The following is a 24235-nucleotide window of genomic DNA, read 5'->3' as shown; positions in this document are numbered from 1 at the left end:
CAGAGCAGTTGTGGTAGGTGCTTCCTTAATTAAAAAAAAGTCATTTATACTTAGAAACATTTTTTTTTGCAATTAGTCGTCTTTTTGTGTTTCAAGTTGTGAAAAGTGGGGCAGGCAACTTTTCAAAGTTGTCTGCCCGGGTATCCGCTAACTTTTTGCCATGACACTGGTGTAAGTCCTCATTTTGTGGTTTCACTGTCACAACGGCTTTCCGATAGAAGACATAAGTCAAAATTGGCCCACGACTCGAATGAGTTTCAGAACCCTGTTTTAGAGGTTAAATGCATCATTTGAAGCACAGGTGTCAAAGTCAATTCCTGAGGGTCAGATCTGGCCCACCACATCACCTTACTCGACCCGCGAAAACCAATTAAACTTGTGCAATTCCATGATGCTTGCTTAAGTCCGAACCAAAATTTGATTTTTTCGTATGTAAACCACATACACATTCATAATTTCTTACCTCAAATTTGAAAACTAGTTATTCATTAATTTTTGTGTGTGTTCTGTATATAATTAGTATGTGGAGGGGTTGAAACATTCACATGGTTTCTCCAAATTCATAACGGCCGCAAAGCTGACTTTGACTTTCACTTTGAGGGTAAACCGTCACTATAATGTGGGCCGTGGCAAAAAAAAAAAATGAGTTATGACAACCCTGATTTGAAACAAGAACAAAACAGATATGACACAGAAGAAATGGCACAGTGACCCATTCACAACCAAGACGTGTGGATTGGGGGGGATGAGTGAAAGAGAGAGTGAGAGGAGGCGGGTGTGAACAAAAAGAAACGCACACATACACAGGGTGGATAACCATCATATGATCTGTAGTTGCCATGGAAACTGATCCCAGCAGTCAGCCCTCAGAAAGTGAGTCACATGAGTGGATTGAAGGAGACAAGAGACACACTGGGCATACTTGGATGATAACGCAGTACGTGTGTTTGTGCGAGAGCAAATGTTCTTGTGATTCCTTCGTTCGAATTGGATCTCAAGTACTCTGAAAGCCGCACCAAGACAATAAAAATAAATAAAATGCATAGGAATGGCTAAGTTTGTGGTGTTTATCAGTCATCGGCTATGCAATGGCCTTCTTGGGGGCTTCAATCGTGGGTTATTTATTTACAGTATTTATTTATTTATGCATTTATTCATGTATTTATGTGTTTATTCTGTTATTTATTTATATACCTGGAGAAAATTAAAACCTGGATGGAATAAAATATCTTGAACATCAATGACAAGAAGACAGAAGTAATTATTTTTGGTCCCAGTCAACCTGTTAACTTGGGCCCCTGTCTCCTTATCGGAAGTCAACAGTCTCAAACTCAGTAGAAATCATTTGAAGTGATTTTACAAATTACGGACACAACTTGTCTGGAGGCGTCGGTTGTCCTTTAACAACCTGGACAATGACTAAACTTGAGTGAAAAATTGGTGCTGTTGTTAATCAAAATCCGAATCAGAATCAAAAAGCCTTTAATCATCCCACAATGGGACAATTTGCCTTTATTATTTATTAGTTTGCAATCCACAGCAATTTGAAAGGGAGGTGGGGCGATATTCTAAGCATGATAAAAATGTCAGAAGACTGAGGTGTATACTGTAACTCTGCAAGAATGTTACATAACTACTGTACATAGTGCAAGTATCAAAGAAAAAGCATATTGATATATGTAGCTGTATTGATTAAACATAAGGTGGCTGTGCTATATGCAGTACAAGAGTCCAGTTTTTTTTTAAATCCAGCTTCTTTCATTAAGGCAACTGGCTAAAATAAAACCCCTCCTTTTGTCATGAGCATCTTGAAGCAGTAATTCATGCCTTCATCACATCTCAGATAGATTACTGTAATGCGCTTTACTTTGGAGTCAGGCAATCTTCCAGGAAGCATCTCCAAGTGGTCCAGAATGCTGCTGCTGGCCTCTTGACTGTACTCGTGAGAGGGAGCACATAACTATTGCCTAGTAGTGCCTAGTCTGGCATCCCTCCACTGGCTCCCTATACATTTTAAAATTCTTTTCAAGATCGTATTATTTGTCTTCAAATCTTCAAATGGCCTCGCTCCTCCTGACCTCTCTGAGCTCATACACCTCTACACACCTTCCCAAAGCCTCAGGTCTGCTGACCAGACATTATTAGATGTGCCAAAAACTAATTGGAGGCCTTTTCCATCGCTGGAGTGGCCTACCACTGAACATTCGGCAAGCTCCCTTGCTGCCTATCTTTAAAACTCACTTGTACTCTCTGCCATTCGACTCAGCATGATTCTGACCAGATCTTGGTTACACCTCGTGGTGCTTTCTACTCACTTTGTGACTGCTTCATTTCCTGTAGATGATACCTTTTGTTGTCTGTCTTTTTTTTAGCCACATTATAAGTGCCTTGCACGCTGGGTCCAAGAGGACATTAATTTCATCTGTGCTGAATGTCATGCATATTAGCATATTTGACAATAAAGCTGACTTTGACTTGACTTTGATACCTGTCCATGTGAAGCGCTTTGTCACAGCTTCAGCTGTTGTTAAAGCGCTATATAAATCAATATGTATTGTATTGTTTTTTTGTGTTTAATTGTTTGTTTCGTGGTAGTTTGATTCACAAAGTCGGACCAAATGATAATTTTTCGGTTTTCATGAATAAAGTTGTGATTGTCGTGAGGTTTACCTGCAACCGCTTGTTTGTTTGTTTTTTTTTTTTTTTTTTGGGGGGGGGGGGGGGGTAGTCGAATGTATGTTATTCACTGCTTCTGCTGACGCGGGCACACGGGCAGATGAGTCAAACCTGCGTCACGCATGGTCGTGACTTGCCATAGTAATACACCCCCCTCCCCAAGCTGCCCACCCCCCTTCTTCTGGTGGGTCCATTCTGATCGTGGCAAAGAAGGGTGGGGTGGGGGACAGATTTGCGTCACGCACCGCCACAAGCACGTGGAAAGCAAAGAGGGGAACAGTCAGCCCGGCGCAGCTCCTCCTCTCGGATACTTTCGTGGATGATCCACGCGCATTTTTTTTGCGTGTCGTGCGCCCACCCGTCAGCGTGAGCGTGGCAGGGATGCTGCACAAGGACCCCGCCGCGCCTCACCCATGAAGATCCTCTCCGCTGCGTCCTAGCACCTCGAAAACCCACCAGAGGTACGTACGTCACCCTCACCTTCCATTTTACGTGCTTGTCGTCGTCTTGTTATCCACCCCCCTCCACGCCCCCACCACGCACCCCCACGAGAACAGATCCATTTTCCCCTCATGCCCAGCGCAATCGTTTCAATGTGCGGTGAAAGATAGTGCAAACACCTTTCCCCCCTCCCCATGGGCGACTCTCGCGTGCACGTGACCTTGGGACGTTTGTAGCGGTCATCCGGATAGAAAATGGCCATTCTTGGACTTGCATGTTGACGTTCGTCAGACGCCGCATTGTGGGCGTTTTTTTACGTCGCGGCACACACGTGAATTCGAGCCAGTGAAAAAAAAAAAATAAAAAAATCAACACAGTCTTCCGTCCTTAAATGTCACCGTTTTGCCTGTTTCCAAATGATCAGATTGACACATTTTGCCATGTCGGATACGCTCATAAGCAAGGGGCTTAAACAAGATATCATCGTTAAATATGTATTCCGGAAGCTCTGGACTATTTTAATTGATTGTATATATTTATTTTTTTACTTGGAACCGAATCTGCAGTTTTAGGGGAGCAAGTAGGAAATTTCCGTCCCACAATGTAAATCAACTTGCAAAGAAAACATTTCCGTTCATTATCACGAGATTAATTGCATGACAATTGGACTGAAGTGTGGAGGTTTGTCAGAAATACACAAGAAAAGATAGATAAGCAAATAAACTACTCACAAACTAAATAACAACAAACAAACTAAAGTAGTCAATAAATAAGCAAAACTGAATAAGCAAATGAATACATAAATAAACAGATAAAAATACATAAACAAAATAAACAAACAAACAAATAAATAGATGAACAGAAACAATCAAATAAACAGACATAAATAAATAAACAAACAACCAAACAAACAAACGAATAAATAAACAAACAAACAACTAACTAACTAACTAACTAACTAACTAACTAACTAACTAAATAAATAGATAGATACAGAAATAATATATATTGGTTATATCGATAGTACTGCTTATTACGATACTATTTCTATGAACTCAAGGAGAAAATTACATGCCCGCAGGATCGGATATATCGATAGTCCGGTTATGTCGATATTTTTTCTGATTCCCGAGAATATCGATATAACGAGACTTTACTGTATTTTGAAATCGGAATAAAGAAAACGTTTGAAAAAAAAAAAATCTTTTTTTTTTTTTTTTTTGTCTGGAAAACGTTGTCGGCCACCCGGGCAGAGAGTTTTTGGAAGTTGTACGCCCGGCGTAAAAGTTACACAGCTCGGGCATCCGGGCAGACGTTATTTCAAACACTGGTAATGCATTTTAGATGGCGGCGCGTGAACACGCAGCGGCTCCCCTCTCTCCTGGCAAATTGCCGTTTTCGTGTTTATTATGTTTCTTAAGTCATTTAAGTGCCTTTCACGCTGGGTCTGAGAGGACAGTGATTTCATCTGTGCTGTATGTCATGCATATTAGCATATTTGACAATAAAACTGACTTTGACTTTACTTTGGAGTCAGGCAATCCGTCATGAATCGTCTCCAGTCGCTCCAGAATCCTGCAGCTCACCTCTAGATTCATTAAAGAGATGACAGCAGAACTAGTTTTTTTTTATTCTTTGGCTTGTGACTCAGCATGAGACTTGCTATTTCTATTTTTTGTTTTTACTTTGACTGTTGTTCTGCTATGTAATGCCATGTACAACACTTTGTTTACATTGGCGGTCATTTTCAAGTGCTCTCGAAATATACTCAAGTGGAGTTGTGACATTGTTGGCAATTGCAAGCTAACTGCCATGTCTTGGAGAGAAGCATCCCTGGAAATGGGACCCAAGGGAAGGTGTGACTTTACTGGTTGCTTCACTTGAGTTTCATCACAACAGGCAGCACAACAATCACCCCCGCCTCTACCCAAGCACGTGCCCCAACCCCCCTCAACTCCATCGCCTCCTCCCCCTTTCCAACCGCCAGCCAGATTTGCAACCAACCTCTCATGGGGATGTCGTGTGTGTTTGTGATGGTGAGAGGAGAAACTGGCGAGCAGTGAGGCTGTATCTTCATTTGGCAGGATGAGCCATCGCCAAGCAACCAATCGAAAGGAAAGTACAATAGATTTAGACCCTGAGGGACACCTCGAACCTATGCTGCATTTCTTTGGTTTGACGAGAGGCCCCTCGAACAGCCCATCCTTGGGCGGACTTGGGCCATCTAGCTCCTTTTCTTCCATCAACAGTTTCCACGTAGGGTTTGCAACTGGACACTGTTTCCCCCCTTTAGAAGATTGTACGCACAACATCTTCTGAAGGGGGGATGGAGTCGGTGCCTGCTGACAGTCATTGTGTGACCTGTTGTGGCTCAATATTATTTCATATATAAGGCGCAATGGCTTATAAGGCGCAGGGTCATTGTTTCAAGAAAATCAAGGCTTTTGGGTGCGCCACCTTATACACCGGAAAATGCGGTAAATTGGACTGGCAGATTGAGGCCGTTGTTAAATTCCGAGCACTCTGAAAAACTAATTGAAGCCTTTGTCACCTCTTGGTTGGATTATTTAAATCCACGTTGGAGTCTGCGAATCCTCCATGAAGCATCTCCAGTTGGTCCACAATGCTGCTGCTCGCCTCTTGACTGGTGCTCGTAAGAGGGAGCATGTTATTCCTATTCTGGCTCCCACCTGGACTTTAAATTTCTTTTGGGGAATGGATCAGATTCATCTTTCAAATGTCATCAAATTATATCATTTTTCAGGGGGGGGGAGTATGTACAATCCAGAAATGCCCACCACTGTCAATCAAAACTGACGTTTCTGCTTACATGTGCTTATTTTGTTCCATAAAGAAAGATTGAAACCAAAAGGAGCAAATTTCACCATGATACAAAAACATGGTGATCGTTTTCGAGCCATGGGGCGCGGCCATACCAGGCGACTGAGAAATTATTATTTTTTGAAATATTTGTGCCTTTCACGCACATCCATGTGTTTGTCAGCTGGAGCTTTGATGGAGCTACTTGAGGTGGAAGCGTCGCGCTGTAGCGGCTCATCTGTCAGCGAGCAGCCGTCCCCAAACGAACTGCATTATGGATTGCGACGGCGATAATTATCAGAGGCTTTTGCACAGTAGCCTCATTGTCTCACCATGTTTTCATGTTTTGTTGAAGCAGCACTTTGACGGCAGCCATGCCGAGAGTCAGGGCGTTGGCGGTGATGAAGACGCATATTACTAGATGTCATTTCAGCCAACATCAAAGGATTAGCTCTTCTATGAAACAAAAAAATGTTTGTTTTGCCTCCTGAGGCTTTTTGCATCACTTTATTTCTTTCTAAATATACAACCACTGTTTGAGAAAAATAGCCAGGAAGTTACAAAATACTACAATGGTGGCCCAAAGTTTGACATGAGTTGGAAACTCATTTCAGGAATCAATTCCAACTTTGGCCTCCCTGTGGAGACATTTGCGTGTTCTCCTGGTGACTGCGTGGGATTTCTCCTGGTACTCCGGTTTCCACCCACGTTCCAAAAACATGTCTGACTTCGGGTGGAAGGCGTCCAACATTCTAAACTGGACGGCTGTCAGTGGCAGGGCACATTTGGAGACAAACGACCAATCACATCGTCATCAAGTATGAACCGATCACACGCTGCCTGAACACATGTCAGGCGAGTTCACCATCACGGACTATTTACTGGAAATATACTTCGCTAGGATACATTTTAGTTTGAACTTTACGAAAACAATAGCATGTAAATGATGCTGTGAATGAAAAGTAGAGCAAAACATTTTTTTATATTGCAATTAAAGTACCAAAAATGCTTTGCAAGGAGAGCTGTTTTGCACAGATGTCAAAACAAAAGAATATATATATTTTTCCATTAAAGTAAAAAATATAATTTTCACATGATTTCCTGTTGGGCCGGCCCGGTAGTCAAGTGGTTAGCACACCGGCTTCACGGTGCAGAGGTCTGCGGTTCGCGTCCCGGTCCGGCCTCCCTGTGTGGATTTTACATGTTCTCCCCGGGCCCGTGCGGGTTTTCTCCGGGTCCTCCGGTTTCCTCCCACACTCAAAAAACATGCATGGCAGGCAGATTGACCACTCCAAATTGTCCCTAGGTGTGAGTGTGAGAGTGACTGTCTTTGTGTGCCCTTCGATTGGCTGGCAACCAATTCAGGGTGTCCCCCGCCTCATGCCCGAAGACAGCTGAGATAGGCTACAGCACACCCCACGACCCTAATGAGGAATAAGCGGTACGGAAAATGGATGGATGGATGGATGGAATTCTTGTTGATTTCCATATCCCCTTTCATATTGCTGCTGTGGACTGCAAATTTCCCCATTGTGGGACGAATAAAGGTTTCCTGATTGTGATTCGGATCTGTCATCTAGCGTTTCCATTTCGGGATGTTTCTAAACTTCCCACAGCTCTGTTCGCTATAGTTTGGCTAGGTCGTCACTTTTGATGAAAATAATTTGTTTATATCCTTTTTAAATTATGATGTTTTTTTTTTTTTTTTGTTTATGAACAGAGCACTTTGGTTTGGATCAGCTCTGACTATTGTGGCGTATCACAGTTCATTTCTTTTTGATATTGAACAAACTGTCACGTTTTGCGAGGTGGTGATGGCAGGTGCGGATCCCAAAAAGCAGGCAGGAGGGAGCAGGAGGTTGTTTGACAAATTGTATTAAAATAAAGGTCAGCAGGAACAAAATGTAAAACATCAAAATGATCTGAACACAAAAAAGTATCAAAAGAAAACCAAGTGTAAAAGTCCGCCGAGGTTAAACAAACACATGCACAGCATACAATGCATGCGATTGCAGACAAAGCATGCAACAAACAATGAACCGACCCCGGATGGTCGTGCCGGGAGTCCTTTTAAGTGTCACTGATTAAAACGACCAGCGCCTGCGAGGCTGCAGACAGGGCTGACGTCGCTACCCGTTGGTCGCCAATCCGAACGTGGCAGTCCGCCACTGATCGGGACGACCAGCACCTGTGCAGGTACAGGCGGGGCCGACAGCGCCACCCGTTGATCGCCAACCAGATCATGACACAAACAGGAGCACCGTTAGAACATAGTGACTGTTAGCCTTTCACACTAGCTACCAACTGACTGCAGTAATTTGCAAATCATTAACGTGACAACAGTGATTGATTTGATATAAAACTTGTGCCACCATCGTCTGTCACCATCAGGCAGATGCTACCAAAAGTATGTATTCATTCATTTATTAATTTCTTCATGTATTTATTTATTTAGTTATTTGTTTATTCATTTATTTCGGCCATATTTATTCATTGATTTATTCATTAAGTCATTTTTTATTTGTCTATTTATTTATTTGTCAATGTATTTATTTACACGTTTATTTATTTGTTTATTCATTTATTTTTTATTATTATATTTTTTTTCCAAATGCCTTTTTCGTACTAAACTCAGGACACATTTGTTCATTTCATTGTCTTACGAGGTTAGCATTGCTTTTGATTTATTAATGTCTTTGGGTCTTAGCACGAAGCCCGGTTTTGGTTTTGGAAGTTTGTACAGTCTTTTGCCTTGATGGCGCTCGCATGACTTTCTATAATAAACACCACCTCCCTTTTCCATGATTGTCACATGACTCAACTTTGCAATCATTACCTTTACTGAGAAAGGCCTGGCTGCTGTAATGAAGTGGATTAGTGCATTCAAAGCCGCAGTGGCAAGTCTTTTTTTGTTGCACGACAGAGGACGATTAAAATTCACATTTTTGTATTTAGACCTCATAATCAATGATAACACAAAGGCAGGCACTAAGTGTAGCTCCATTAGGAGAGGTATAAAAACAATAACACCACTGCAAAACTTTGGCTTACCTTGCACAGGGTGTGTATTCAAGGACTGAAGGCAAAACAGCAATTGTTTCCATTGCTGTTATGTGCTGTTATGTATGTGTGTATGTATGTATGTATGTGTGTATGTATGTATGTGTGTATGTATGTATGTATGTATGTATGTATATGTATTTATTTATGTATGTATATATGCCGTTGTGTATTTGTGTATGTAGATATTTATGCATTTATTTATATGTGTTTATTTATTTAGCAATTTATCTATTTAGCTATTTATCAATCTATTAATTTATTGATCTATATGTACATATGAATTTATCTCTTTATTTGTTTATTGTTCATGTGTTTATTTTTTGTGTATATACAGTACATATACAGTACATATACAGTACATATATTTGCAATTTTAAATTGTTTGAATATGCACAATTGAATAGCATTGAATTTTTACTTAATGCCAAATGGCACCATGTTGTATTCAGGAGCAAAATTGGGGTTTGTTGGAGCAAAACGATGGCCTAGTAGACCACAGCCTAACTCTCCAACCATTCGATCTTTTCAGAATCACAACTTTCTTCCACACCCTCCAAATTTACTCCCCCTCAATCGTCTTTTGACAATTCACCTTGGACCGAGCTGCCACGCGTGTGCCGAATCATGCCAAACAACACCCGCGTAACCCAGCTGGAACACAGCAGCGAGCCGGTCACCGAGTCGGTGGCCGACCTCCTTTCTCTGGAACACGCCATGGACTACAAGAGCAGCCAGATGAGTATGGGCCTCAGTCCGGGCTCCACCGCACCCGTCCGAGCCCTCCTACCCTCACCGGACCCCGACGCTGAGGACGGGAGGCCGGCCTGGAACAATAAGCTGGAGTACATCCTGGCCCAGGTGGGGTTCTCGGTGGGCCTCGGCAACGTCTGGAGGTTCCCGTACCTGTGCCAAAAGAATGGTGGGGGTAGGTAAAGCCTCTGAACGTAATACTACATGTTTCATGTTGCTTAATGAAACAGGGAATGAAGGTCCACCGCCCTACATTTTTCTGCCTTGTTCTCCAGGTGCCTACCTGGTGCCCTATTTCATCCTCCTACTCCTTATCGGCATCCCGCTGTTCTTCCTGGAGCTGGCGGTGGGACAGAGAATCCGACGCGGCAGCATTGGCGTGTGGAACTACGTCTACCCCCGCTTGGGAGGCATTGGGGTTTCCAGTTTGATGGTAACTTGGTTCATGACCTTCTTCATTGAATGGTTTCAGCAACAATATTTTGGTGTCTTAATACTTGCAAGAAAATCAAAGTAACACATTTTGTACGCATCTAGAATCTTCTTGGTTGTTAAAGAGAAAGTGTCTTCAGGTCATTTTAGCTGTGGCGGATCTCTAGTTATGCTTCCACCAGATGTGGGGAAGGGCTGTTAACAAGCTGAACAAGTTGATTGGTACTAAACTCCCGCATCGTGGCGTCAGTAAGGGCCAAAATAATTGTCCTCTAATCATCATGTCTAATTTTGACTTCCCGCTGGGCTTGCAGTCGGGAGTTGGCCAATCACGAGGATTGCAAGAATGCCGTCGGTTGCCTTGGCGAGAAGGGAATGCTCGTAACATTCTTATTTTCGACATGGAGTCATATATATGAAATAAGCATCCGTCAATCCGTCAAACACACACACACATACACACACACACAGACACACGCGCGCACACACACACACACACACACACACACACGCACACATGCATATGGTCACATGCACACAAACAAAAACAAAAACACCATTCCCCAAAAACTTCTCGCACACACAAAAAAATCGTCTCAAACAATCTTAAAAGCACACTCAATCAAAAAAAAAAACTAGATTCTCGAAACAATTTCTCAACGAGACAACAGCCCCTTTAAAACACATATGTTGCCAGTATTCTGGGTTTCAAAAGATATACAAACACACAAAACACCGAATCTGCCCCCCCACCTCAAGCCCCCACCCCGGGTTACGCTTTTTGGAACCTGAATTATGAAATAACGTGAAGTTGATCGAGTTATTTCTTTGAGGCGAGATTGGTTTGGTCTCTGTAGTACAAAAAGCAAATGGTCGCTAGCGAGATAGGTAGCTAGATAGCTAGCTACCTTGCTAGCTCGCGAGATAGTTAACTGGCTAGTTAGCTTGCTCGCAAGATAGGTAGCCTGCTACCTAGCAATCGAGCGAGCGAGGTACTTAGCTAGCTGGCTAACTACCTATCTCGCGAGCTAGCAGGCTAGCTCACTCGATAAGTATTTATAAATCCGTACGCACAACTGGGCGAAAATACTGAACAATCCTAGGCCCAGCACAAAAGAATCGAGGAAACCGAGTGATTTATTGCCATTGCGAGTTCCATGAATATCAATTGTTTTGTTGAAGGTACAATGTAACAAACGAAAATGTCCTCAATTTCCATCAAGACCACAGCGCAGTGCCGTTAAATCGGGTTATTCAAACTAAACGGGGGTTTCCGAATGCTTCCGACACCGAAAATGTTCAACCTTAAACTGATTTTTGACTGCATGTAAACGTACCCACTCGATCTCTCGATGTCGTTGGGCAGCTATAAATAGCGCCTCACCCAGGACTGCTGAGAGCTAACAGCTCAATAATTCATCGGCACTCAGAGTCTAATCTGACGTAGACTCAGCATCTCCAACCACAGGAGATTTCAAACAGGACGTTTGATTAAACTCACAAAATAAACTGCATACCCCTTCTCAATCACACCCATGCTGAAACATGGCCTCTTCCTTATATATGAATTACTTTACTTTAATGATGAGGTTCTTTGGTGTGTTTTTTTAATATATTTGTTCATATTGATCTTGCGTTGCAGTACACATCAGTGAAAATGAAAAATGTAGTCATGTGACCCCATTTGTTTAATTTGTGCCACTCGATGCAAACGCACAGCTGTTTCCCCGGTGGCAGGTTAGCGGCTTCGTGGGCCTCTACTACAACGTGATCATCGGCTGGAGCATCTTCTACTTCTTCCAGTCCTTCCAATACCCACTCCCGTGGGCCGAATGCCCGGTCCACATCAACGGAACCCAAGCCAGTAAGCGCAACCAAGTCAAAATGTGATAATCAAGAACCCTATCATGGCAATAACATAAATAAAAAATGTAAAAAAAATAATTTATACTCTGACGAAAGTCCACTAACTTAATGTGACCATATGCTGTGAAATGCCATAGATTGGCGAATGAAAATTATGAATAAGTTTTAATAAGTTTATAGAGATTAGACAGAATAAGAAGTTATCATATTTAAAATGTTCATGCTGTTATATGCTTAGCGAACATGTGAGACTGAATACACAATTGAAGCACAGACCACCTGGGGTCAATCAGGCCCAAACAGACACAGCAAGTTAAACTGTCAGCTTCAACTAGGAGATCTGGCCTAGCACAGAATTTAGGACTTGGGAAACTCCTTATCACAGAGTAATTTAGGACTTCAAACTCCTTCACAGGAAGAGGTCATTGGCCAGGTTACAAATTTATCAGTTCATGGAGTTCATGGCTGCCTTTCCAGCAGCTCGTGTATTTTGTTTTTCTACTTTCATTCCTTTCATCACTTTGCTGCTGTGTAATGTAAATGTCTCCACTGCGAGACTAATAAAGGCTAATCCAAATCCAAAACACAATGTTTTATTGCCTACAGCTGTTCGTGCTTAGAACTCAAAAGGTGTGGTATTCTAATCAAGAAAATTATGTTTTACTAATGTATCACTTTAATTTGCATGTACTCTCAATAAATAGCTTGGCAGAAGGCTGCAGAATTCAGACGTATGTTATGGATGACTACGCTTCCTGCCGGCAGTAGGGACAATCTTTCTGGTTCTGACTCTTCGTCCACAGTGTCCGACTGTCATGTCTCTGACACAAGATTATCTAATTGATTTGTCTCAACCCAAATTTGAACTGAATTAAATTCTGCTTTTCATGTTTATATCACAGGGGTCTCAAACTCGCGGCCCGCGGGCCAACTGCGGCCCCCAAAGAATATTTTGCGGCCTGCCTTGATATGAAAGATTAATGTTAGTGCGGCCCGCATGATCGATATGAATGAAACTTGTGTGTGGAGCTGAACAAGTAGGCAATAGAAGCCATGTTTAGGACAGTTCATGTTCAATATTTTCTTTATGTGAAGAAAGTCAAAGGTTAAAGAACTGTGAATACAGACATTTGAAATGTTATTAAAAGAATTAGTTTCCCTGTCTTTTTTTTCAGTCGTCTGTATCTGCCTTATGATCATTATAATTATTTTATTTATTTATGACTGGTTAATTTATTTTTTATTCATTTCTCCATTTATTCATTTAATTCGTTTTTTTTGTGTGTTAAAAATAAAGATTTTGAGACATTGGAATGTTTTATCTGTGATTTTCTTGTGGAAATCCTGATGTGGCCCAGCCTCACCCAGACTCTGCCTCCAGCGACCCTCGGGTCAATTGAGTTTGAGACCCCTGTTATATCAGCAACATTATGCTATGCTACGTCAGACCTAAATGTTCCACTGGAGTCATTTGGACAGTCGAGTGCTTTCAAATTGTTGGCAGGGGTTGAAAGGCAAAAGTTCAAGATGCTTTAGCCAAGAAGTACCGAGGTGCAGAAAAATTCAAGTCAGCGAGATCGGCGCGCATGCGTTTGAAGCTACCTATTTTGACATGAAACAAACACAGGCACATCGAAACAATGCAACATCTTTTGTTTTTTGCTTTTGTTTTTCTTGCCATAGATATATAGGCACACTCGACAACTCACTTTGTTTGGTCATTGCAGTCACAGAGCCAGAGTGCGAAAAAAGTTCGGCCACGACGTACTTTTGGTACCGTCAGACGCTGAACATCACCAGCAGCATCGAGGACACGGGCGGCCTGAACTGGAAGATGACCGTTTCTCTACTAGTTGCTTGGATCTTGGTGTGCTTGGCTGTCATTAAGGGGATTCAATCATCTGGGAAGGTGGGCAACAACAACCCGCGTTTCTTCATTCTTATTGCAGGTTTTTTCAGAAATTATTTCTGATTTTTCGTTGGCTCAAATGGCAGGCCTTGTGTATCCATGGCAACAATCTGTGTCCCCTACAGGTGATGTACTTCAGCTCTCTTTTTCCTTACGTGGTGCTCTTTTGCTTCCTGGTGAGGGGTTTAATGCTGAGAGGCGCAGTGGATGGCATCGCCCACATGTTCACCCCAAAGGTGAGGCGCCACCCGTGGGCCGTCTAAAGTGAAGGCGGGGCAACCCGTCTGTCCACAGTATCGCATGATCGAGTCGCCTGGCAGATTGCCGAAGGGTCTTCTGGCGCTTTTAGTGTTTAACATCATTTAATCATGACATCAGCGAGTCAAGTCACGTTCCGATGATTGATATAACGGCAGCGCTTAAAGGACAACCGACACAATTTTTTTGTTTCCTAACTGACATCAGAAAAACGTTTTATAGCAACTAAAATACCCAAAACACGCAGGTTGATATTTTTATTCAAATCCAAAACACCAATGAAAATGACTTAAAATGTCCCAAAACTGCCACAAAATGAGCTCGGACATGGGCAGATTCAGAAAGTCCCGCCCCCTTGTTCGTGATCTCACTATTGGTCACACACAAAACAATAGCTTCAGAGAGTTCAGATTCAGAGAACATGCTTTCTTGTTACTCATCCAGTTATGAATATGATTCAAATAGTTCTGAAAAGGAAAACACAAATGTTTGTCCTTCCGTATGAATTCGAGCCGTCTGGACTCCAATATCTCATCTCATCTCATTTTCCGTACCGCTTATTCCTCATTAGGGTCGCGGGGGTTGCTGGAGCCTATCTCAGCTGTCTTCGGGCACGAGACAATCGCAGGGTACACAAAGACATAGAACAGTCACTCTCACACTCACACCTAGGGACAATTTGGAGTGGTCAATCTGCCTGCCATGCATGTTTTTGGAGTGTGGGAGGAAACCGGAGGACCCGGAGAAAACCCACGCGGGTCCGGGGAGAACATGCAAACTCCACACAGGGATGCCGGACTGGGACGCGAACCGGTGACCTCTGCACTGTGAAGCCGGTGTGCTAACCACTCGACTACCGGGCCGCCGTATTTGTTATATTAATGTGTATAAATGTATAATGTATAAACATTGTTTTGATTCTCCAGCAATGCAAGACGTCTTGGCGTGACGTCACGAACTGGGGGCGGGACTTTCTGAAAATGCCCAATTCGCAGCTCAATTTTTTTGCAGATTTTGGACACTTTAAGTCATTTTTATTGGTGTTTTGCATTTGAATAAAAATATCATACCGCGTGTTTTGGGTATTTTAGATACTATAAAACGTTTTTCTGATGTCAGTTAGGAAACAAAAAAGTGACGTTGGTTGTCCTTTATATGATCATCACTGAGCCCCCTCGCCAAATCAGGGAAATAAGTGGGGGTGGAGTGATTAGGGGAAGCGGCAGTCAAACTGGTTTAAATCCAGTACAACTCATTGCAAGTGTGTACAAATGAATCCTAAAAGGGGTTTGAAATATTTTAACTGAAGTAGCTACTGTAATTTTTGTGGGTTGGGCATTTTGGTTCAACTGATTAGAAAATGCTCTACAACCCGCTGACATTTATTGGGAATGAGATAACAGAGTGTGCTACAATATGTGTCATTGGTGAGTAGGGCCAATAATCACTTTGCGGTTAATTAAATGTTCAAATTAAAAGTACATCTCTTGTCCATATCCACCCTGGATACCGTGAATTAAATGTGAACCAATATGGCGGCGATTGTCAGCTTGAGAAGATGCTGGAGCCACAGGTGTGGCGGGAGGCGGCCACGCAGGTCTTTTTCGCCCTGGGGCTCGGCTTCGGTGGCGTCATCGCCTTCTCCAGCTACAACAAGCGGGACAACAACTGCCATTTTGACGCCGCCTTAGTCTCTGTCATCAACTTCGTCACGTCTGTCCTGGCTACCTTGGTAGTGTTTGCCGTGCTGGGCTTCAAGGCCAACATCATGAACGAAAAGTGTGTCGTGGAGTGAGTACATCGTCAGCCCCGCCAGTCATTCGTTGCGGATATTTTCATCAGCGGCTTCACGTTTGGCCGTTTGACTTTTTGCGCAGGAATGCGGAGAAGATCTTGGCATACCTCAACACCAGCGTACTGAGCAAAGAACTGATCCCGCCTCACATTAACTTCTCGCATTTGACCACACAAGACTATGCGGAAATGTACGCAGTCATTAAGACGGTCAAAGAGGACAACTTCGCCCAGCTGGGCCTCGATCCTTGCGTGCTGGAGGATGAACTTAACAAAGTGAGTGACGTCCATTTTTCTGGACTTCAGGTGTCCACATATCACACACACTTAGAAAACATGCACACTCACTCAAAAAAAACAAAACACAGATGCGCAATAACGATTTCTCTCTGAGACTACGTTTAACAGTAGACCCTTAAAACACAAAGGTTCCCAGGATTCAGGGTTTAAAAAGTTATATAAACATGCAAAACACCAAATCTGCGCCCCACTGCTCCCTGGTTATGCCTTTTGAAACCCGAATTATTAAATGACGTGAAATAGATTGAGTTATTTATTTGAGACGATATTGATATGGTCAGAGTACCGCAGTAGCTAGCGAGATAGGTAGCGAGCTAGCAAGCTCGCGATCGAGACAGCTAGCTAGCTAGATATACGTGTGTGTAAATCTGCCGTTGCAACTTGGCGACAATACTTCATTCTGAAATAATGCGAAGTTGATCCAGTTATTTCTTTGAGAGATTGGTTTTGTTTCTGTCGTACAAAAAGCTAGTGCAAGCAAGTGAGCTTGCTAGAGAGATAGATAGCTAGTGAGATAGGTACCTAGCTAGCTAGTGAGATAGGTACCTGCTAGCTAGTGAGAGAGGTACTTAGCTAGCTAGCGAGATAGGTAGCTAGCTAACTAGCTCACTCGTGAGATCGTTAGTTGGATAGCTAGCTAGCTCGTGAAATAAGTAGCTAGCTTGCTAGATATAAGTGTGTATAAATCAGTACGCACAACTTAGCGAAAATATTGGACCACAACAGGCCCAACACAAAAGAATACGTTTGGGGCAATAAGGAAAATTTATTGCCGTTGTGAGTGCCTCAATATCACGTGCTGTTGAAGGTACAATGTAACAAGGGGGAATGGCATCAATTTGAATTTGAATTTAAATAAATAAGAATAATAAATAAACAAGAGCCCCAGTTTGGATTTTGCACACCTCTATCTGAGAGCAGTTGACCACACCATTTTTCGTCATTGTCACACAGGCGGTGCAGGGAACCGGTTTGGCCTTTATCGCCTTTACAGAAGCCATGACGCACTTCCCGGCCAGCCCCTTCTGGTCGGTCATGTTCTTCTTCATGCTCATTAATTTGGGCCTGGGCAGCATGATTGGGACCATGACGGGCATTACCACGCCCGTCCTTGATGCCTTCAAGATACGCAAGGAGATCCTGTGTGGTGAGCTTTTTCTTCCTGTCACTTTGCCAGGTCTGAGTCGGTGGCGGTCCTGAACGCCCTTTGCTTCCCTCAGTGGCTTGCTGCGTCGTTGCCTTCCTGTTGGGGTTGCTCTTTGTGCAGCGCTCTGGGAACTACTTTGTCACAATGTTTGACGACTACTCTGCGGGCTTGCCCCTCACGGTGGTGGTGATCCTGGAGAACATCTCGGTGGCCTGGATATACGGAACCAAAAGGTGCTTAACGTAATATTCTGTAAAGGAGATCCATGTGCCGCGGTACATTGATCTTCCTGAAATATACATGGGTGTCTATAAAAAAAACAACGTTTTTTTTGTATTGCGCAGAGCTTCATTTCTATTTGGAAATAAGAAAAATACACAACATTGAATTTTCAATGGGAAACATGGTGGACAGTCGTGGCACGTCCTCCTTGCAGTGCAGAGCTGTGGTATTTGATTCCCTCTCTGGCTGTGACACTTGAGGATCATTTTTTTTCTATCTTCATGTGTCACGGTTTGGTGATGGTGGTGGATCCCAAAAAAGGAGGCAGGAGGGATCAGCAGGTTATAATTGACAAATTGTATTAAATAAAGTCAGCAGGAACAAAATCTAAAACATCAAAGTCATCTGAACTGAAAAGTACAAAGTATCAAAGAAAACCACGAGTAAAAATCTGCCAAGATGAAACAAACCTGACAGGGTGAAGCAAACACAAACAATGACCCGACACGGAATGGTCATGCCGGGAGTCTTTTTAACTGTCTCTGATTGGTAAGACCAACACCTGTGCAGCTGCAGGCGGGGCTGCCAGCGGCACCCGGTAGTCGCCAACCAGAACGCTGGCTTTCTCTCCAAAGCCTCTAATATGAGTTGTCCCTCTGATATACTCATGCCTGATGCAAATTTCCCCATTGTGCGACGAATAAAGGTTTTCTGATTCTGATTCTGATTCTGATCCTATCCAACCTGGTCACTCCCAAAGAAAACCTCAACATCTTCAGCTCTGCTACCTCCAATTCTGCTTCCTGTATTTTCTTCAGTGGCACTGTATCCAGGCCAAACATCATGGGTGATCTCACCACTGTTTTATACACCTTTCCTTTCATCCTATCTGAAACCCTTCTATCACACATCAGACCTGACATTTTTCTCCAGCCGTTCCAGCCTGGCTGGACACGCTTCACCTCTTTTCCACACTCTCCATCGCTCTGGACAGTTGACCCCAAGTACTTAAAATCCTCCACCTTCTTTATCTCTTCTCCCTGTAGCATCACTCTTGTACTTGGAATTTCTCCACTGCAAGACTAATAAAGGCAAATCCATCCATCCATCCCTATCATTCACACACATATATACCGTCTTGCTGCGACTGATCTTCATTCATCTCCTTTCCAGGGCATATCTCCACCTCTCTAGTTTCTCCCCCACGTGTTCCCCACCTTCGCTAAAAATCACAACGTCATCTGCAAATTTCACAGTCCAAGGAGATTCTTGTCTATCATCGTCTGTCAGCCTGTCCATCACCATAGCGAATAAGAAGGGTCTCAGCGCTGACCCCTGGTGGAGTCCCACCTCCACCCTGAATTCCTCTGTCACACCGACAGCACATCTCACAACTGTCTTATGTCATGATACATGCCTTGCACCGCTGACATACTTTTCTGTCACTGCTTCATGCAATCCCACAGCTCTTCTCTGGGCACCCTGTCATGCGCTTTCTCCAGATATACAAAGACACCGTGCAATTTCTTCTGACCTTCTCTACACTTCTCCATCAGCATTGTTCAAGCAAACACTGCATCTGTCGTACTCTTTTTTTGATGATTTTTTTCATGAAACCATACTGCTGCTCTCAAATGTTCACATCTGCTCTTAGTCTAGCTTCAACTACTCTTTGCCATAGTTTCAATTGTATGGCTCATCAACTTTATTCCTCTGTATTTACCACAAATCTGCACATCTCCCTTGTTCTTAAAAATGGGCACCAGTATACATTTTCTCCATTCTTCGGGCATCTGTTCACCATCTAAGATCTTGTTGAACAACCCAGTCAGGAACACCACTGCCACCACTCCTAGATCCCAGGTCCTTAGCATCTTTGTCTCTCTGTCTCGCCAGCCTGTAAAGATCAGTATTAACCTTCCTTGCTGTCCAGCCTAACGTACAAGTCATCATAGGCTTCTTGTTTGGCCTTTGCCACCTTTACTTTAACCGTGCGCTGCATCTTCTCTTTGTCTGTATACACTCCTGCACCTCCCCATTCCACCACCAAGTCTCCTTATCTACCTTTCTTCCAGTCGATACACCAATGACTTTCAGACGTGTCTCTCTGTTTACGTTCAGTGTAGTTTGCCAGTCATCTGGAAGGACCTCTTGCCCACCCAGTGCTTGTCTTAACTCCTTCCTAAAAGTCATACAAGACTCTTCATTTTTCAACTTCCACCATTTTGTCCTTAGTTCTGCCTTTGGTTCCTCCATCTTCCTCACTACCAGCGTCATTCTACACACCACCAACCTATGCTCTCTGGCCACACTCTCACCAACCACTACTTTGCAGCCAATGGTTTACTTCAGATGGCACCGTTGATACAAAATGTAGTCTACCTGTGTAGTCCTGCCTCCACTCTTATAGGTCACCCTATGTTCCTTTCTCTTCTGAAAGAAAGTATTCACAGTAGCCATTTCCATCCTCTTAGCAAAGTCAACCACCATATATGTGAATCCAATGTTGTAGAAATATGTGGAATAAATATTCTAATTTAAAATTTCTTTGAATGAAAATTTGCGTCATTGCCAGTGACACGTTTCTCTTCACGTAAAAAAGCAAAACAAAAGAAAAGTGACAAAGAATGAAAATATGGAGTACAGAGAGAATAATATTTAAACTGTACAAGTGAGCTATTGTAGTATAATCCAGCTGCAATTATTCAATTTCAGAGATTTGAAATAATCTGAATGACTCAAATTGACTTTTTCATATTTCTGTTGATATGTTGACTACCCTGTCACACCGACTTTGTGACTCTGTCCTCAACGTCCCGTCAGCAGCTACATTGCTCTGTTGCCATCTTTTTCCCGCCACTTCCTACTTGCAGGTTCATGCAGGACCTGGAGGACATGCTGGGTTTCCGGCCGTACTCCTTCTATTACTACATGTGGATGTACGTGTCTCCGGCCATCTTGGTGCTGCTCATCGCAGCGACTGTCATCGAGATGGTTGTCAGCCCCGCAGGCTACAACGCCTGGGTAGAGTCCGAGGTATGTACTACACTTTCAAACTAAAGTGTCCCATTTATTCATACATTCATCTTCTTTCTTCAGGGCTCCGAACGTTTCCACAACTATCCTCCATGGGCTTCGGCTTTGGCCTACTCCCTCATCGTGGTGGCCATGTTGCCCTTACCCTTGGTCTTCGTGGCCCGTCACTTCAACCTACTGTCAGACGGTTCCAACAAGCTGTCGTCTTCCTACCGCAAAGGTATGATGAAGGACATGTCCAACTTGGAGGAGCAGGATGAGCAACGCTTCATCCTCGGAAAGACCCCCCGCCAGGCGCCATCCCCCATGCCCGCCGCCTACCTGGGGCCCGGCGGGACGCAGGAGATGACCAATACCAACTACGGCACCGGTACCAAGACAGGTTACCAGAATATCGGCTCACCGGAGTCCGAGCTATAATGCGCACTTCACCAAGAGGTTCCTTAAAATTATATCATTGTTTTTTTTCCGTTACATCTTTATCCATTCGGTGGATCAGGTCCACAAATGTCCACTAACTTTATCTTCTGAATGCAACTACAAATTCAAACTATAACCAGCATTGATCAAAATTCGACTTGAGCCCTTTGCCAAAAATGGCGTCAATTTAGCATATCCAATATTTGCTTCAATTCGAGATTATGCGGGTGGATTAACCGATGTGGGATTCGCGTAAGAATTAGAAAAAGCATCAAACCAAAATGACCAACATCCTGTCCAATGCCAGGTCGAGGTCCTTGAGACAACGCTTCATCTCGTTTTGATTGACAGGTCCAAATGCATTTCAATTTAATCTGCGAAATAGATTCTAAGAAGTATTATATTTATTTATTTAATTAGTGAGGTTTTTTCCTTTCTTTTTTATTACATATGAAGCTACTGAGTGAGTTTGGGTAGAACGTCTTGGGGGATACACACCCACCCACACCCACACACATACACGGGCAAATATTGCCGAATCTTTTAGGTTTGTTGAGACGTCCAAAATGGCGTTGGCGATTCAGAGGAGGAATAATCATCAATACTGTACGGTGGTTCGATGATGTGAAAAAGAGCACAATTGTTTAATCAAAAAAGAACATTTGTCAGTTACTGTGGAAAAAGGACACAATGAAATTTTTTTTAACATGCAAGCATTCGGTGAGGCATACACCCAGAAACGACACAGCAGCACACAAAAAAAAACATGATCGTCGAGTAATACGGTTTACGTTTTTGTTCTATTCAAAAATAATAATCATGATGAACCTTTTTGTTTTATAGACCCTTTTTAAAGACAACTCTAGCTAAAACAAAATTTTGCACATCAAAATTGAGCGCACAACATGAGACAACCAATAATATACACACAATGTCATTCAAAAAGACATAAAACGGCAGCATACTCAAAAACAAGTCCATGCTACATTAAACGCCAAGGAATACAAATGTGATTTAGGAGGTCAAAACTGAAGTCTATGAAAGGGTCGGTGGGCGGAGGGGATCATTTTTAGATGTGAGAACAAATAAATCTTAAAATGCGGGCAGCCATGGGTGGAAGACCAGAAACATAGCTATGTTACTTCTCTGTGTTCCGGTTAAGATGGGAATGGGGCCATTTTGACCCAGCATGTGGGTGATAATCTGTTCAAAAAGACAAGCCTTCAGTGTAGATATCACTAGAAGTTGTGGTTTTATGATTGTTATTGTTACTATAATTATTCGATTTGTCCTCTCCAAGATAGGCTATTAAATAACACCTCAAAAACACTGCCATTGCTAACTTGTCAATCCAAAAATTGTATGTTATCCTCCCAATGTCCCTAAAATATATATATTTAAAAAATCAGCTATATAATACCGCACCATCAATATTTTGAACCTTTCTCTTATGAGCACTGTCTTCACAAAGCTCACCAAAACATTGGAAAGAGCACAACAAACCGTGAAACAAGCTACGGGAAATTCCTCCCAAAAATTCAAAAAATATATATTTTATATATTCTGTCCCTCTGCAAAACAGTCTGGCTTTCCTAGGTCATGAGACTTTTTTCTTTTGTTTGAGAGAGACCCAGAGTGAACCCTTGGTGTGTAAAAATAGAGCCGTGACACCTCGGGGTGGGGGCGGCTTTGGCAACGCGCTTGGATACCATGAACATCGGCCGTTTGTTGTCACCTTGTCACCTGCACACCTCTCTGCTCGGAAATAGATGTGAGACACTTCAACCGTCGTGTATACAAAGTACTGCACACAGAGCAAACGTAATTCATACCACAAATAATAACACCATTAGTTCATATCCAAGATACGAGGAAGCACAAGAACAGTACTACTATAAATCCAGTCTAATGCGGAGTCCAAAGCCAAAGAATCCGAATGCGTTTGAAGATATGTTTTAAATATGTTGCTCCATCCCCTTTGAGCCGAGTCGGTAGTCCCTCCAGTAGCATCTGGTCGGCCGTGGTGGAGGATTTCAGAGGTTCATATCCTCAAAAGATCTTCAAAACAACTAAAATGAGTCAGTGAAGGCAGGACAGAGTAGAATTAATTTGCCCCCTCTTAGGAGGACCAGCCAGGAGGCAAGCATCAGTATTCTGTAGCAACTGGAGATGCTTGGTGGAGGATCTGCTGACTCCAAAGTCAAGACAGTTATCTAGCCGAGAAGGTGACGAAGGGATGACTGAGTGTTTCCAAGTGTTCTCTGGAAAAGCAAAGCTTGAATTCTAATCGCCACTAGAACAGTAGCTATAGCTTATCTTATAGAACTCTAAGAACTGTGTTCATAGCCACATTCGTAACATTCTCCGGAGAGTAGAACATCTTTGATAATCACCAGGACTTTGTGTAGAAAAATCCAGACTTGTAGTACATGTTGAACCATCTTAAGGTCCACAGTGACATTCTTGTAGTGGACCGTCAAAACTTTCTTGATCACCACTAGAACCTTCTGTACAGCAAGTCAACACATCGCACCAGTAGAACCTTAATACGCTCGTTCGCCATCTTGTAGTCTACTCCGGGAAGGGCCTTAAGCCCGCAGTTCGAAAGGAGACTTTTGAAGACTTTCTCGGAAGCCTTGAATGTGCATATCTGTTCCAGAAACATGTTCGAAAAGCAATTTGTTCGAAAACTGAAATATTTCCCATTCTAATCAATCTAATCAATTTTAATTGTTTTTATTATTGTAATTGAACAATACAAACATGTCGAACGATACACGAGGATAATATGTCAGGCACAATGAGACAAGAGGAAGTGACGTATGAGGAAGTGGAGGACAGTCCAGGTGTGCATTCAGGTGCACTCAGTTTACTCAACAACCCATTTTCTGATATAAACCGAGGCCTAAAAACCCCAAATTTGTGGTCAAAAACTGAATTGGTCGATAACTGAGACATTCACAAACCCAGTTTTGACGATATCAGACTAGTCTGCAGCACGGTTAACCTCCTGTGCTAACAAAAAGCCTTGGATCTTTGTGCGTTGGATAAACCCAAGATGAATCTACAATAACCTTTACAGGTTAATTTAATTTCAATTT

At 42.8% G+C, this 24235-nt stretch overlaps 1 protein-coding gene across 2 annotated transcripts; it reads left to right on the top strand.

Annotated features, from left to right (window-relative positions):
* The first annotated feature begins 2856 nt into the window (after positions 1 to 2856).
* slc6a17 (solute carrier family 6 member 17) lies at positions 2857 to 21960 on the top strand. Of its 2 annotated transcripts, none has more exons than XM_089006503.1 (12): positions 2857 to 3137; positions 9530 to 9925; positions 10026 to 10183; positions 11920 to 12046; positions 13776 to 13957; positions 14083 to 14193; positions 15765 to 16006; positions 16093 to 16285; positions 17264 to 17456; positions 17530 to 17689; positions 20552 to 20714; positions 20778 to 21960. In XM_089006503.1, the coding sequence occupies exons 2-12, from the start codon at positions 9625 to 9627 to the stop codon at positions 21132 to 21134; spliced, it is 2187 nt and encodes a 728-aa protein (XP_088862629.1). In that variant the 5' UTR covers positions 2857 to 3137; positions 9530 to 9624; the 3' UTR covers positions 21135 to 21960. The 2 variants fall into 2 exon arrangements, with proteins under 2 accessions (XP_088862629.1, XP_088862639.1); XM_089006513.1 differs by lacking the exon at positions 2857 to 3137 and adding an exon at positions 6600 to 6755.
* The last annotated feature ends 2275 nt before the right edge of the window (positions 21961 to 24235 follow it).

The sequence above is a fragment of the Hippocampus bargibanti genome, linkage group LG01 (assembly GCF_051943395.1).
Source record: "Hippocampus bargibanti isolate YZ-2025 linkage group LG01, ASM5194339v1, whole genome shotgun sequence".
Taxonomy (NCBI): domain Eukaryota; kingdom Metazoa; phylum Chordata; class Actinopteri; order Syngnathiformes; family Syngnathidae; genus Hippocampus; species Hippocampus bargibanti.
Note: the sequence above shows the minus strand (reverse complement) of the source record. Positions and strands in the feature narration are given on the sequence as shown.

Bases quoted from the DNA above. Each gene is read 5' to 3' on its own strand.
- slc6a17 (XM_089006503.1), top strand. From the start codon at position 9,625: ATGCCAAACAACACCCGCGTAACCCAGCTGGAACACAGCAGCGAGCCG. The intron at 10,184-11,919 runs GTAACTTGGTTC...CCCCGGTGGCAG, and splicing joins TTGGGGTTTCCAGTTTGATG to GTTAGCGGCTTCGTGGGCCT. The intron at 20,715-20,777 runs GTATGTACTACA...TTCTTTCTTCAG, and splicing joins ACGCCTGGGTAGAGTCCGAG to GGCTCCGAACGTTTCCACAA.